Genomic DNA, 15,942 nt, shown 5'->3' with positions numbered 1-15,942 from the left:
AAACATCGATCAGCCGCCTCCTGCACATCCCCCACCGGGGATGTGCCTGCAACCCAGGTACATGCCCTTGACCGGAATCAAACCTGGGACCCTTCAGTCCGCAGGCCGACGCTCTATCCACTGAGCCAAACCGGCTTCGGCACACCTTCAATTTTAAGTGATAGCCTTGCTGGGTATAGTATTCTTGGATTCAGTCCCTTGCTTTGCATCACTTTGTATATTTTATTCCATTCCCTCTGGCCTGGTGTGTTTCTGTTGAGGAATCAGTTGATATTCTAATGGGAGATCCCTTGTAGGTAACTTTCTGTCTCTCTCTGACAGCCTTTAAGATTCTTACTTTGTCATTGATGTTTTCCAGTTTAATTATGATGTGTCTTGGTGTTGGTCTTTTTTGAGTTCATCCAGTTTGGAACTCTGTGTGCTTCTTGGACTTGCGTGGTTTTTTTGTTGCCAATATCAGGGAAGTTTTCTGTCATTATTTCTTCAAACAGGTTTTCTATTCCTTGCTTAGTTTCCTCTCCTTCTGGGACCCCTATTATGTGGATGTTGTTTCGTTTTGTGTTGTCTCAAAGTTCCCTTAGGCTCTCCTCTTACTTTTTAAGTTTTCTTTCCAGTTGCTGCAGTGTTTGTGTGTTTTTTCCTACCTTATCTTCTAATTCGTGGATGCGATCCTCAGCCTCTTCTAGTCTACTGTTTAAGCCTTCCATTGTGTTCTTTATTGCAGCTATGTCGTTCTTCATTTCCTCTTGGTTCCTTTTCATGTTGGTGACATTCTCATTCAGCTCCTTATAATTCTCATTGAATTGTGTGTATTTGTCATCCAGCCATTTGAGCATCCTTATAACCATTACTCTGAATTCTTTCTCTGACATGTTACTTGCCTCCATTTCATTTAATTCACTTTTGGTGATCCCTCTTTTTCTTTTCTTTGGGGATTTTTTTTTGTCTCCCCATGTTTTGCTGTAATATTTTAATTGTTCTGTGTCCTAGATACAACTGCTTTGCTGCCCAGGTTCTTTGGGGGATGGTGCTACTGGTGTGATCTTTCAGGTCTCCTGGGCTTGGTGATCTAGCAGAGCTCCCTACTTGAGCTATTTGGGTTCTCTTGATGTAGTTGTATCTTGAATGTTAGTTTCTTATTCATGGATGAATTCTTGTCATGGGGCAATGTGATGACTCACCCCCGGCTTCGTTGTGCAAGCTGTTTTGGATGTGATTGTGCTTCCAGCTCTTGTGGAAAAGGTTGTCTGAGGTCTCACTGCTATGTGCTCACTGTGGGTTCCCAGAGTCTACAACCTGGGAGAAAGGAGTCTCGGGGCCTGAGGCTCGGGTACTGTGACTTTTGCCAGTGTGGTGTGACTCTTGTTGGATTAGCCTCACTCTGCAACTCACTATGAGAGGCCCAGAGCCTGTGACAGTGTGTGTGTGTGGGGGGGTGTCTCGTAGTCTGTGGTTAAGGCAGTGGGACTCTGGCCAAAGTGATTTCCCTCTCTGAATCACAAGGGGGTTCAGAATCCAGCAGCTGGGGATGTGTGAATCTCGAGGTCTGTGGCTGAAAAAATGTGACCTTGCCCAGGGATGCAAGTCCTCAGTAACTCACCAAGTTGTTCAGAGGTAGGTAGCCAGGAGGGGGATGTCATGGATCCTACTAAGGGAGCTGTGCGCCCTTGGTTGCAAAGGCACATGCCCAGTGGCAACACACTGAGAGGCCCAGGAGCTGTCTGCAACAGGTGTGTGCTCGTGGGGGCCACATGCTGGATCAGAGCGATTGTGGTGTGCCACCAGCCCTGTAAGGGAGAAGTCCCAGTTTCTGCTTCAGGGGATGTGCTCCCTTGGTTGGATATGAACACCCAATGGCTGTTTACAGAGTGCCCAGGAGCCGTCTGCTGGGGCAGTGGGCTCAGGGGGCCCTTGTGCTTGAGCGGCGCTACCATGGGGACTGGATTCCAGTGGCCGGGGTTGTTCTTTGCGGCAGCTTAGAGAAGAACCCAGGGCCGCCTGCTGGGGCATCAGGCTCAGGGGGCTTTTGCGCTGGATCGGTGTGACTGCAGTGACCAGAGAGGTTGGCAGCTGAGGAGGGAGAAGTCTGAGTTTCTGCTGCCAGGGCCTTGAGCCCTTCTTTGGATACAAGTGTGCCTAGTGGCAGCTCACAGAGGCAACTGGGAGTCGCCTGTTGGGGCAGTGGCCTCAGGGGGCCTGTGTGCTGAAACCACATGACTACAGTGTCTGTGGGTAGGCAGCTGGGAAGGAGGAAGTCCAAATTTCTACTGCCAGGGCCTTGTGCCCTTGTTTGGATACAAACACTTCCAGCCTAGGCTTAAGGAGGCACCCAGGAGCCGCCTCTAGGGGCAGCGGGCTCAGTAGGCTTGTGTGCTGGAAAGGTGCAACTGCCGTGTCCAGAGGACAGCAGCCAGGGAGGGGAATGTCCCAAGTTTTGCTACCTTGCGCCCTTAGTTGAAATCGCGCGTGCCCACTGGGGGCTCACGAAGCACCCAGGAGTCGTCTGTTGGGGTGGTGGGGCTCAGGAGGCCTGTGCTCTGGAAAGGTGCAACTGTGGTGTCTGGAGGTTGGCAGCTGTGGAGTGGAAAGACTCAGTTTTTGCTGCCAAAGCCTTGGTTGGATTCATGCATGCCCAATTGCGGCTCACAGAGGCATCTGGAAGTCTTTTGCCAGGGCAGTGCAGTCATGCACTCAGGGGGACCCTGGCGCTGAAGCCACATGACCGAGGTGTCTGTGGGCAGGCAGCCAGGAGTGGGAGGAGTCTGAATTTCTACTGTTGGGGCTGAGTGACCTTGTTGGATATGAACACACCCAGCGGGGGCTCACAGAGGCACACCCTTTGTGGCCTTGGGCTCAGTAGGCCTGTGCACTGGAAAAGCACAACTGTGGTGTCCAGAGGTCGGCAGCTGTGAAGTGGGAAGACTCAGTTTTTGCTGCCAGGGTCTTGAGCCTTTGTTGGATTTGTGTGCACCCAGTGGTGGCTCACAGAGGTACCCTGAGGCCATTTGCCAGGGTGGTGCACTCAGAGAGGCCCTTGTGCTAAAGCCACGTGACTGAAGTGTGTGTGGGCAGGCAGCCAGAAGTGGGGGAAGTCTGAAATTCTACTGCTGGGGGCCTTGCATCCTTGGTTGGATTCACATGCGCCCAGTGGTGGCTCACAGAGGCACCCACGGTCCATTTGCCAGGGCAGCACACTCAGGCACTCAGAGGGGCCCTCGCGCTAAAGCTGCACAACCAAGGTGTCTGTGGGCAGGTATCCAGGAAGAGGGAATTCAGAATTTCTACTGCCGGGGCAGTGCATCCTTGTTTGTATAATAGCATGCCCAGTGGGGGCTCACAGCGGCACCCAAGAGCGGCGTGTGGAGCGGTGGGCTCAGGAGGCCTGTGTGGAGCAGTGGGCTCAGGAGGCCTGTGCGCTGGAAAAGCACGACTGTGGCATCCAGAGGTCTGCCGCTGGGGAGGGGGGAAGTCGCACTTACTGCTGAGGGAGCCGTTCACCCTTGGAGGTGGAGGTCTTAGGGTCTGCAGGTCTGCGGGTGGGGCAGCAGGATTTTGGCTGGAGTGGCTGCAGGGTCCAAGGCCTGTCTGGGTGGTGTTGCTAAAGAGTTCCTAGAAGAGGCTTCTCTCCCCTTCAAGATGGTGTGGGCTCCATGCCAGAGCCCCACAGCCCAGGAAGTGCCCACAGGGGTGGTAGGTGCTCCCTGTCAAGGAGAGGCTGGTCTGCCAGCCCCTGCTACTCGTGCCAGATTTAACTGTCCCTTACTCACTCACACACACACCACACACATCCACACACTTTCCTTTCACCCCCTCACTCACTCACATCCTCTCCCTCACCTCCATCCTGTCAGCTGCCATCTTTCTCTTCCCAGGACATTTTCTTCTATTTTTTCAACGTCCTGTAGTTTTCTGAGTACAGGTATTTTGCCTCCTTGGTTAAATTTATTCTCAATTTATCCTAATTATTTTGTTGTAATGTTAAGTGGCATTGTTTATTTAGTTTCTCTTTCTGAGAATTCATTATTGTTGTATATAAAAAGCATCAATTTTTGGGTGTTGATTTTGTATCCTGCTACATTTCAAAATTCATTTATTAAATCTAGTAGTATTTTTTGGTGGAGTCTTTAGGGTTTTCTATGTACAATATCATGGCATCTGCGAATAATGAGAGTTTTACTTCCCCCTTTCCAATTTGGATGCCATTTATTTCTTCTTGTCTGATTGCTGTGACTAGGACTTTGAGTATATGTTGAATAAGAGTGGTGAAAGCAGACATCCCTGTCTTGTTCCTGTTCTTAGGGGAAATGGTTTTAGTTTTTGCCCATTGAGTATGATGTTGGCTGTAGGTTTGTCGTATATGGCCTTTATCATGTTGAGATATGCTCCCTCTATTCCCACTTTGCTGAGAGTTTTTCTCAAAAATGGGTGTTGGATTTTGTCGAATGCTTTTTCTGTATCTATTGATATGATCATGTGATTTTTGTATTTCGATTTCTTTATGTGATGTATCACATTTATTGATTTAAGAATATTATACCAGCCTTGCATCCCTGGAATAAATCCCACTTGGTCATGATCTATGATCTTTTTAATATATTGCTGGATGAGATTTGCTAGTATGTTGTTGAGGATTTTGGTGTCTATGTTCATGAAGGATATTGGCCTATAAGTCTCTTTCTTTGTAGTGTCTTTATATGGTTTTGGAATTAGGATAATGTTGGCCTCATAAAAAGAGTTTGGAAGCATTCCTTCCTCTTGGATTTTCTGAAATAGTTTGAGGAATATAGGTGTTAATTCTTTGAATGTTTGGTAAAACTCCCCTGTGAAGCCGTCTGGACCTGGGTTTTGTTTGGTGGGATTTTTTAAAATTATTATTACTGCTTCAACTTCATCAGTTGTTATTGCCTATTCATGTTTTCTGATTCCTCCTGATTCAGTTTTGAGAGATTGTATTTTTCTAGGAATTTGTCCATTTCATCCCCATTGTCCAGCTTGTTGCCATATAGTTGCTCATAGTATTTTCTTACAATCCTTTGTATTTCTGTGGTGTTTGTGGTTACTTCTCCACTTTTAAAGAACCAGCTCTTGGTTTCATTGATTTTTTAAATTTTTAAAAATCTCTATCTTATTTATTTCTGCTCTAATCTTTACTATTTCCTTCCTTATACTTACTCTGGGCCTTTCTTGTTGTATTCTTTCTAGTTCTTTAAGTTGTAGGGTCAAATAGTTTATTGTTGTTTTTTCTTTTTTTGTTTTGTTTTGTGTTTTTTGTTTGTTTGTTTGTTTTTGAGGTATGCCTGTAGTGCTATGAACCTCCCTCTCAGGACTGCTTTTGCTGTGTCCCAGAGATTTTTGGATTGTTGTGTGTTCATTTTCATTTGTTTCCAGGAAGTTTTTTTATTTCTTTCTTGATCTTGTTGGTAATCCCTTCATTGTTTAACAACATGCTATTTAGCCTCCATGTGTTTGAATGTTTTTGGGTGTTTTTACTGTAGTTGATTTCTAATGTCATTCCACTGTGGCAACCTCCCACAGCTGAGAAGATGTTTGATATGATTTCAGTCTTCTTGAACTTGTAGAGACTTGTGTCCTAACATGTGGTCTATCTTTGTGAATGATCAATGTGCACTTGAGAAGAATGTATATTCTGCTTTTTTGGGGTGACATGTTCTATAAATGTCAATTGAATCCATCTGGTCCAGTGCATCCTTTAGAGTCTCTGTTTCCTTGTTAAGTTTCTTTTTTTTTTTGGAAGATCTGTCCAGGGAAGTCAGAGGGGTGTTAACATCCCCTACTATGGCTGTATTGTTGTCAATATCTCTGTTAAAATCCTCTAGAAGTTTTAAAAAATATATTTAGGTGCTCCTATATTGGGTGCATATATGTTTATCAGGGTTATATCCTCTTGTTGGATTGATCCCTTTAGTATTATGTAGTGATCTTTGTTGTCTCTTGTGGTGGCCTTCATTTTGAAGGCTATTTTGTTGGCTATGAGTATTGCTACTCCAGCTTTTTAAAATTTTATTTTCCATTTGCATGGAAAAAATTTTTCCGTCCCTTCATTCTCATCTTGTGTGTGTCTTTTGTTCTGAGGTGGGTCTCTTGTAGACAACATATAGTTGGCATTGAGGACAAGGAGACAAGTAAGAAATCATCCCTGCCCTCAATAAGCTCACAGCCTATTGGAGAAAGAGAAACAAGCTCTCAGTTATTATAGAGCAGTGATGGCAAACCTTTTGAGCTCAGCGTGGCAGCATTTTGAAAAACCCTAACTTAACTCTGGTGCTGTGTCACATATAGAAATTTTTTGATATTTGCAACCATACTAAAACAAAGATTTATATTTTTGATATTTATTTTATATATTTAAATGCCATTTAACAAAGAAAAATCAACCAAAAAAATGAGTTCGTGTGTCACCTCTGACACGCGTGTCATAGGTTCGCCATCACTGTTATAGAGGATACTCAGTGAAATTACAATTAAGCATGGAGGGTGATGGTGGCACAGACAGCAAGCATCTGATTCAGATGGTGTCACCTAAACTGAAACCTGAAGGATGAGTAGGACTTAGCCAGGCAAAACTACAGTGTGCATGTAACTGGGGGTTATGGCTGGAGGTGAGGGTTGCAAACAGTATTCAAGGTAGAAAAAAACATCATGTCCAGAGATCCAGAGGGAGGAGAGTGAGTATGACCAGTTCTGGGAACTGTAACATCTCCTAAGGTTCCAAGGGAAACTCTGAAACTCCCATCTTTACTACAACCTTATACACTAGATCTGATCCTTTCTAGGTCTTCAAGTTTTTCCTATGCTTTGACAGTCCCCCACCCTTACACACACTGTCCCAATTTAGTACACTCATTTCCCGACTGAGCTTATGTTCTATCACACCAGACTGAACTCTGAAGTCCCCTGGCCAATCCCAGACCTTGGGAAAACCCCACATCTCCTACTCTTAAGTAAAATTCAGACACTGGTTAATGATGTTATAATTTCTTGATAATCTTGGTCAAGATTTGACTGTATGATATATAGCAAGGCCATGAGCTTTGGAGTCATGCAAACGTGGGTTTGAATCCTGACTTCTTTACCTCCCATTTCTGTGGCCTTGGATATGGCACTCACTATTTTAAATGTTTCCTTTTCTATAAAATAGGAGTAGCATTACTATCTACTTCTAAAAGTTGTTGTGAAGATTAAATATAACATAGGTATACAAAAATTAAGTCAAAACGAACCAAAGACCTAAATTGAGACTAAAACAATAAAACTGTTAGAAGAAAATATGGGACAAAATCTGCATGACATTGGATTTGGCAAAGATTTCCTGTCTATGTCACCAAAGGCACAGATAGCAACAACAACAAAAAATAGACAAATTAGACAATGAAAAATTAAAAATTTAGTTCATTGAAAGACACTATCAACAAGGTAAAATGTTAACCCAGCCCTGGCTGTTGTGGCTCAGTTGGTTGAGTGTCATACCATGCACCAAAACATTGCAGGTTTGATCCCTGGTTAGGGCACATGTCCTGGTTGCAGGCTCAACCTCAGTAGGAGGGATTCAGGAGGCAGCTAATCAATGTTTGTCTCTCACATCTCTCTCTCTCTCTCTCTCTCTCTCTCTCTCTCTCTCTTTCAAAATCAATTTAAAATGTCAATCCACAGAATGGGAAAGTGTCTGGAAATCATATATCTGATATCCAGAATATACTTAGAACCTCTAAAATTCAGAAACAACAAATAAATAAGCAACCAGAATAAAACATGGGCAAAGGACTTGAATAGACATTTCTCCAAAGAAAATAAATGTCCAATAAACACATTAAAAGATGTTCAATATCACTAGTCATTAGGGAAGGGCAAATCAAAACTACAATTGTTACCAGGAACCTCTTGGTTGGGCTCGGGCTGCCTGTTGCTGTGTCCAATAATGAAGGCAGGGTTGAATCATACAAGACATTCATTGAGAAGGCCAGCCAACCAAGAAGACAGGGCACTTACAAGCATTCAAATCCTGTCTTACAGCAAGGTGCAGGGCACAGGATTATAAAGTGGAAGAGGCTAGGGTGATGCTGGGAACAGAATGTAGCTATTAGCAGCCCTGGAGGTCCGAAGACATCAGCTATTGTCCTTCGATGAGATGATGTTGATGAGATGATGTTTTGACTCCTGGTGGGTCGGTCTGACCATGCTTATTGGTTCTGCTTGCTAGATTCACAGCTGAGTCACCTCCTTAATCACTTGGCACAGGCCTTGAAAAGGAAACTTAAGAAGAACGTAACCCCCTATTCACATATAAGGTACTTAACCCTTTATTCACATAAGTATATGTGTTCTAAGATTTAAAATAATATGATTATTTTTCAGATTAATTCAGGTGCTCTATCTATCTATCAGATTATAAGTCCCCCTACCACAACAAGATACCCATCTTACACCAATTAGGATGGCTACTATAAAAAAGAAAGAAAGAAAATAACAAGTGTTGGTAAGAATGTGAACAAATTGGAACCATTGTTCACTGTTGGTAAGAATTGTCAAATTGTATAGCTGCTATGAAAAACAGTATGGTGGTTCCTCAAAAATTGAAATTAGAGTCACCATATGATTCAGAAATTTCACTTCTGGGTTCACCCAAAAGAACTGAAAGGGGAGTTTCATAGATATATAAGTACACTCATACTCATAGTAGTATTATTCACAATAGCTAAATCATGGGAGCAACCCAAGTGTCTATCAGGATGAATGATTAAGGAAAATGTGGTTGTAAATGGAAAAATCCAGTTCTTTTCCTTCTGTGTCTTTCCCTTACTCTCACACTACTACCAAACTCACAATACTTCTGATACCAGATGGGAGAGTTCCCCCCACCATGCAATTCTCTGACACCAGCTGGGTGTCCTGAAGTTTAACTCAGTTCTGACACTATATACCTTAATAGCTACAGGTTAAGGGCTCAGTACCATGAGACTGACCCCCACTTCAGATGCCAATTGCAAGTAGTAGGAACTCAGTTTACTCATTACTTCTGTCCAACATGGCTACAAATAGGAGGTTCCCATGATCCCCTCCTGGAATACAATTAATTTGTTAGAGCGGCTTACAGAAATTAGGGAAACACATACTTATTATTTCATTAAGGGACTTAATAAGGGGTTCAGATGAATACCCAGATAAAGAGATATAGGGCAGGATCTGGGAGGGTCCAACTTCTGTCCCTGTGGAATTGGGGTATATCACCCTTCCAGTATGTTCACTAACCTGGAAGCTCCCTGAACCCCACACTATTGTGATTTATATGGTGACTTCATCATATAGGTATGATTAATTATTAACTCTATTTCCAGCTTTTCTCACTTCTCAAGAGAAGTAGTGAATAGTTGGGGTGGGGCAGCTGAAAATTCAAAGCTTCTAATCATGGTTTGGTCTTTCTGGAGACCAACCCTCATCTAGGAGCTATCCAGGAACCCACACAGAGTTGCCTCATTAAACCAAAGTTACTCCTATCTCACAGGGGATTTAGAATCCCTATGTCAGGAACGATGATTAAATATAAATTATTAGAACAGCCCTAGCTGATTTGGCTCAGTGGATAGAGCGTCAGCCTGAGGACTGAAGGGTCCCAGGTTTGATTGCGGTCAAGGGCACAAGCCCGGGTTGCGGGCTCAATCCCCAGTAGGGGGTGTGCAGGAGGCAGCTAATCAATGATTCTCTCTCATCATTGATGTTTCTATCTCTGTTTCCCTCTCCCTTCCTCTCTGAAATCAATTATATATATATTAAAAATTAGAACAGAAGATGCTCTTAGTGTTCTTATCATTTAGGAGTTTACAAGGGTTCTAAGAGCTCTGTTACAGGAACCAGGGGAAGAAATCAATATATATGTTTCTATTATCTCACAGTGGTATATGCATATAAGGGAATATTATTCATGTTTAAAAAGGAAGAAAATTATGACACATGCTACAAACTGGATAAACCTTGAGGACATGCTAAATGAAATAAGACAGTCACCAAAAGACAAATGCTGTATGATTCCAAGTATATGAGGTACTTAGAGTAGTCAAAATCATAAAGACAGAAAGTATAATGGTGTTTGCCAGGAGCTGAGGGGCAGGGAACAGGTGAAGGGGGAGTTATTGTTTAATAAATATAGCGTTTCAGTTTTGCAAGATGAAAAGTTATGGGGATGGATAATGTTGATGGTTGCATAGCAATATGAATATACTAAGTACCACTGAACTGCATATTTAAATGGTTAATATAGTAAATTTTATATTATGTGTACCCTACCACAATGAAAAAGAAAAGAAAAAATAACATAGGCAAAGTTCTTGGCATAGTGCCTGACATAATAGGTGCTGAATAGTTGGTAGCTTCTTTTATTATCGACCCCCTTTCTTGTTTATCACTAGGTGAATCCCCAAGGTTTTGTTTTAGAGTACTTACTCCAACCATTCACCTTCCTCAGCCTTCAATTCTCACTTTCTTTCTTTGCTTTCTATGTTCTTGGTTCCTTCCTCCTTCCTTGACAGTCTCTGGTGTTGCCTTTATTGGCTCTTCTTCCTTCTTAGTTCCTAAATGTAGTTATGCCCTTAAGGTTCTGTGCTCAAAATTCTTCTTTTTCTACATTATCTCTTAGCAATTTCATTTCAGGCTTATGTGAATGATTCTAAATGTGTATCTGGTTGCAACATTTTACTTGAGTTCCAGACCTGATTTCAAGACTCCTACCTGGTCTTTACCTGGATGTCCCAAGGGCTCTGAATGTGCTAACATCATCACTTCCAATTCTCTCCCCACCCCTGCATTAAAACTGCCTTTCTATTTTGTGTATGTTAATGGTGCCACCATCTTCTCAGACCCTAGGCTTAAACTCTTGACTTCTTAAGGATATAAGGAATTGCCATGCAATTTCCATATTTCCATTCTCACTGTTGTCAATCAGTTTCATCCTTCAGCATCTGGTTCTCCAGTGGGGGCAATCACTTTCCAGTACATTGGCTGTTTGAGTACTGTCATATCCAGAGTATAAGCTATCTTTTTCTGATATCAAGATTGTGGGAAATACAATTCAAAACTTTGTTTGGTGAGCAAGAATTTAAAACAAAGAGAGGGGTATAGTCTTGGGGGGTATTTTATTCCAGCTATGATGAAGTGTGAGGAAGTATTCCTGCTCTCTAGCAAATGATACCTATATTCAACCTTTCTCTCCCCCATATGATGAAACATACACGCTGACGAACTATGCTCTTGGAACATTTTTTTCTTTTTCTTTCTTTCTTTTCTTTTTTTTTTTTTTTTTTTTTGAGGAAACCACACTATTTTTCATAGTGGTTGTACCAGTCTAAATTCCCACCAGCAGGGTTCCCTTTTTCCCACATTTTCTTTTTCTTTTTTTAAAAAATATATTTTATTGATTTCTTACAGAGAGGAAGGGAGAGGGATAGAGAGTTAGAAACATCGATGAGACAGAAACATCGATCAGCTGCCTTCTGCACACTCCCTACTGGGTATGTGCCTGCAACCAAGGTACATGCCCTTGACCGGAATCGAACCTGGGACCCTTGCAGGCCGACACTCTATTCATTGAGCCAAACCGGCTAGGGCGGAACATTTTTTTCAATGCTGAGTTTTACTAATAAACATTATTGAGTGTGTTAACACCATTAGCTAAGTGACAGTGGCGTTGACAGTCTCATTCCATTATGAGTTGAGTTAATTAGTTGACATCTCAACAAAGCAATCTTAATCCTACCCATAAATTCCACTCTTCAGCCATTATACCTTAGCAAAACTCTTTCCCCTGTGCTCCAAAGACATGTAAATGATTACTTATAGTAGCAACAATAGTAGAATGGATGAACAAATTATGCCATATTCATAAAATGGAATACCAACAACAAAAATAATGATCTACAAGTACATATAAAATCATGGATAAATCTCAAAAACAGCATTGAACACATGCAATATGATTTCATTTATGTGGTGTTCAAAACCAGGTAAAACTAAATAATATCATATTTGTTGGAGATAAACAAATGTGACAAAAGCTATAAAGATAAGCAAGTAATAATTAGCACAAAATTCAGGAGAGAGTGGCTAGCTCCTGAAGGTGGATGGAAGGGGACAATAGGCTGAGTAGCATGGAAGTCTTAAAGGCACACTTTCCAATCTGGGAGGGGGACCACAGATTTACATTCAGTATTATTCTTTAAACTGTGCATTTACATTAAATACATGATTATATATAATATATTTCATATTTTAAACGTTATTTTAAAAAGGGTAATATTATTTCCAAGTTCTTTGAGATGAGAGGATGGCCATTCCTTTTACTTAAATAGCTCTTGTCAACCTTCAAATCTCACTTCAAACCTCCTTTGGTAAACCTTCTCTGACTACCCAGGTTGATTTGTTTAATATGGAAAATTTCAAACATACACAGAAGTAGAGAGAATAATATAATGAACCACCATATGACCATACTATACTGCAGGGGTGAGGAACCTTTTTTCTGCCAAGAACCATTTGGATATTTATAACATCATTCTCAGGCCATACAAAATTATCTGCTATAACTTAAAAATTAGCCTGCTATATTTGGTCAAACATTTAATTAACTTACCCCTAATGCCTTGGCAGGGCCAGACCAAATGACTTCGCGGACCTTATATGGTCTGTGGGCCGGGAGTTCCCCACCTCTACCTTACTGGATCATTTGAAGGCAAATCTCAGCTGTCCTATTACTTCATCTGTAATAGTCTCTAAAAGATAAGAACTCTTTAAAAAATGAGCACAACCCCAATACCATTATCCACTTTAAAACTTTTGACAATGATTTCTTAATATCTACTATCCAGATAGTGTTCACTTTTCCCTATGTCCCATAGTTTTCGATTTGTTTGAATTAAGATTTTAACAAATTTCACATATTACATTTGCTTGTTATGGTGTTGTTGGGGGTTTTTTAAGTCTCATTGAATGTAAGGTTCCCTCCCCACTTTATTTTTCTAGCAATTCATTTGTTGAAGAAATCAATCTAGTCAATTTCTTCATTCTGAATTTCTGGCTGATTTAGCTGTCCTCTGCTCTTTTGACCTTTTCTTTTTCCATCATTTTTTATTTCCATCTGTACATTTTTGGGTGGTAGGTGAGAAAGGATGCCAAGATGTTATAGAATAACCCCTGTGCTTATCTCTATCCTAGGACTCCTTACACGACTGGAATCCTGTTTCCTTCCAACATACATCTTGGGGCCAATATCATATCTTACTTGATTTTGTATCTGCTGTGCTTTACACAGAATTTTACACGTAGTAGGTGATAAATAAACATTTATTGAATGGATAAATGATGTGCTCTCTTGTGCTGCTAAAGTGCTATAACTTCTTTTCCAACTTTGTAGGGAGCTTAAGAATTTGTAAAACTTTGATTTCAACCCCCTGGGGTAAGGTATTATGCAAAATTCTTTTGATAGCTACTTTACTTTAAAAGTTTGACAAATTTCATTGTAAGCGCATTTTATTTATTGTACTTTCCTTTGTTGTTCATATCCTGAAACACCATGGTCTTGATAAGTTTGTTTGAATTTAAACACAAAAGTTCCCTGCTCTGTAATTTGATGGGAAGCTCCCAGCAGCCTTGCCCTCAGAGGGAACTGTGAGATAAACAACTTCTGCATAATTCATTACCACAGTTTCTTAGAAATACGCTCTGAAGCAAATTAGTACTTTCTGAGACATATTTACTTTATTTCTCAAATTTCACAGGTCATCCCTTGTAGATTTTTCTCCTTCATTATATGGAAAACAACATCACTGAGGAAAGTGGGAACAAACTTCCTTCTATGTACTTCCTCTAGTATTGCCTCCTGATTTACAGTTGAGGCCTATGAACTCTCCAGTGCACATGACTAAACATCCCTTCTATTAGTTCTGTAACAGTTACTTGGACTACTGGATTTGATAATATTGTACTCCTTATCCATTTGATCCTGTGAATACCACAGATGTCCTTAGAACTGTTTTAGAAGTACTTCCTGTTCTCTTAATTCCAGGAAACGAATCTGGTTCATGGGGCTTGCAATATTGTTTTTGTGACATTGTTATGAATTGGACTCAATAATTTAAAATTCAACCAAACTAAGTTGCTGTAGCTCTGCATGTATAGGGTTTATGAAATTATTTAAAATAGTAGATGATGAAGTACCTCCCTCATTATATTTTAATGCAGTAGTTAAATAATAGTGAATTAAGATTTCCCGAAGAGCCAACTTTAAGCCATTAACTGACAGTGAGATGAACAAAGACTGGATGACATAATGAAATTATACCTAGTACATAAACTTATATCAAACACTTCTAATCTGGCAATGCAATAAAACAGAAACCTACATCAATTATATTAGAAAAATTTCAGTAAGCAGATAAAAATGAGACCATGGAGGCTTCTGAATTAACCAGCACTGAGAACATGAATTGGTCTTTCATCTTTTATTATTTCATACTTTTCCTTTGAACTAAACTTAAAAATAATCTTTTTGCCAACTCCACAAAATGAAATATTCACTATATCACTCTTACTCCCTATTAAAAACTGGTAATAGTGTGCCTTTATACTGATGACATCAAAGAAACTATTGGGTGTACGTGTATAAACATAAAGAAGTCTGAGGTATATCACTTATTTTTCTATGAAATAAATGCAAAATCATGTGCGGGAAGAGACTGGACAAAAATCGTGCACCTATGGATGAGGACAGTGGGTGGGGAGTGAGGGCGGAGGGTGGGGCGGGAACTGGGAGGAGGGGAGTTATGGGGGGGAAAAAAGAGGAACAAATGTAATAATCTGAACAATAAAGATTTAATTTTAAAAAAAGAAAAAAATAAATAAATGCAAAATCATGATACTTCATTGTGCATTTACTGAATTCTACTTGGATTTTCTGAAAGAAATGTGCCTTTAATTTTTTTATCCAATCCTAGTTGAATGGATAAAATGTGGTGATTTATGTCTAGCATTTTTATATCAGACCCACTTTCATCCATGATAATGACCATTAAATAGGGCACTGTACTATTTCAGTTTTTTTAATTATTTTGGATTTTAATAGGTTTATTCCATTGCTAAGTACCATCTAACTTTTCTATATATAATTGTACAAGTTCTGGATGTCATATGTTCATTTCATATTTAAAAATGTCTGAACATATCCTGTTACATGTTACAGACACCATTGATTGCCTACCTTTTTCATGAGAACAAAACCCAATTTGTGCTGGTATGAGGCACCATAGGTTTTAAGGGAGGCTGGGTCCCTTTCCAGCTCCAGCCCTTAACCTGACTAAGAGAGTCTTGATAATTTGTTTTAAATTAAAATTTTATTTTAGAGCAGTTTTTGATTCACAGCAAAATTGAGGAAAAGGTACAGCGAGTTTCCATACACTTCCTGTCCCCACACATGCATATCTTCTCCCATTATCAACATACCCCACCAGACTGATACATTTGTTACAACTGATGAACCTGCATTATCACATTATTACCCTAACTCCATAGTTCACATTACCATTCACTCTTGGTGTAGTACATTCTTTGGGTTTGGACAAATGCATGATGACATGTATTCATCATTATGGTATCATACAGAGTATTTCCACTGCATTAAAAATCCTTTGTGCTCAGCCTGTTCATCCCTCTTCAATCCCTCCAACCACTGATATTTTTATACCCTCCATAGTTTTGCTTTTCCTAGAATCTCATATGGTTGGAATCATCCAGTATGTAGCCTCTTCAGATTGGCTTATTTCACGTCATAAAATGTATTTAAGCTTCCTCCATATCTTTTCATGACTTGATAATTAATTTCTTTATTATTATTACTATTTTTAAATCCTCACCAGAGGATTTTTTTCCATTGATTTTCAGAGA

General features: G+C 40.5%; 1 protein-coding gene across 1 annotated transcript in view; it reads right to left on the bottom strand.

Moving 5' to 3' along the window:
• The window catches only part of LOC102242971 (armadillo repeat-containing protein 10-like), a 6,435-nt gene extending 2,592 nt beyond the window's left edge, over positions 1–3,843 (bottom strand). Inside the window, 1 exon segment of the mRNA XM_014545000.1 lies at positions 3,838–3,843. Within this exon segment, the coding sequence (XP_014400486.1) occupies positions 3,838–3,843 (6 nt within the window).
• Positions 3,844–15,942: the final 12,099 nt, after the last annotated feature.

Source organism: Myotis brandtii, unplaced genomic scaffold, assembly GCF_000412655.1.
Source record: "Myotis brandtii unplaced genomic scaffold, ASM41265v1 scaffold393, whole genome shotgun sequence".
NCBI lineage: Eukaryota > Metazoa > Chordata > Mammalia > Chiroptera > Vespertilionidae > Myotis > Myotis brandtii.
This window is presented reverse-complemented; position numbering and strand designations above follow the sequence as displayed.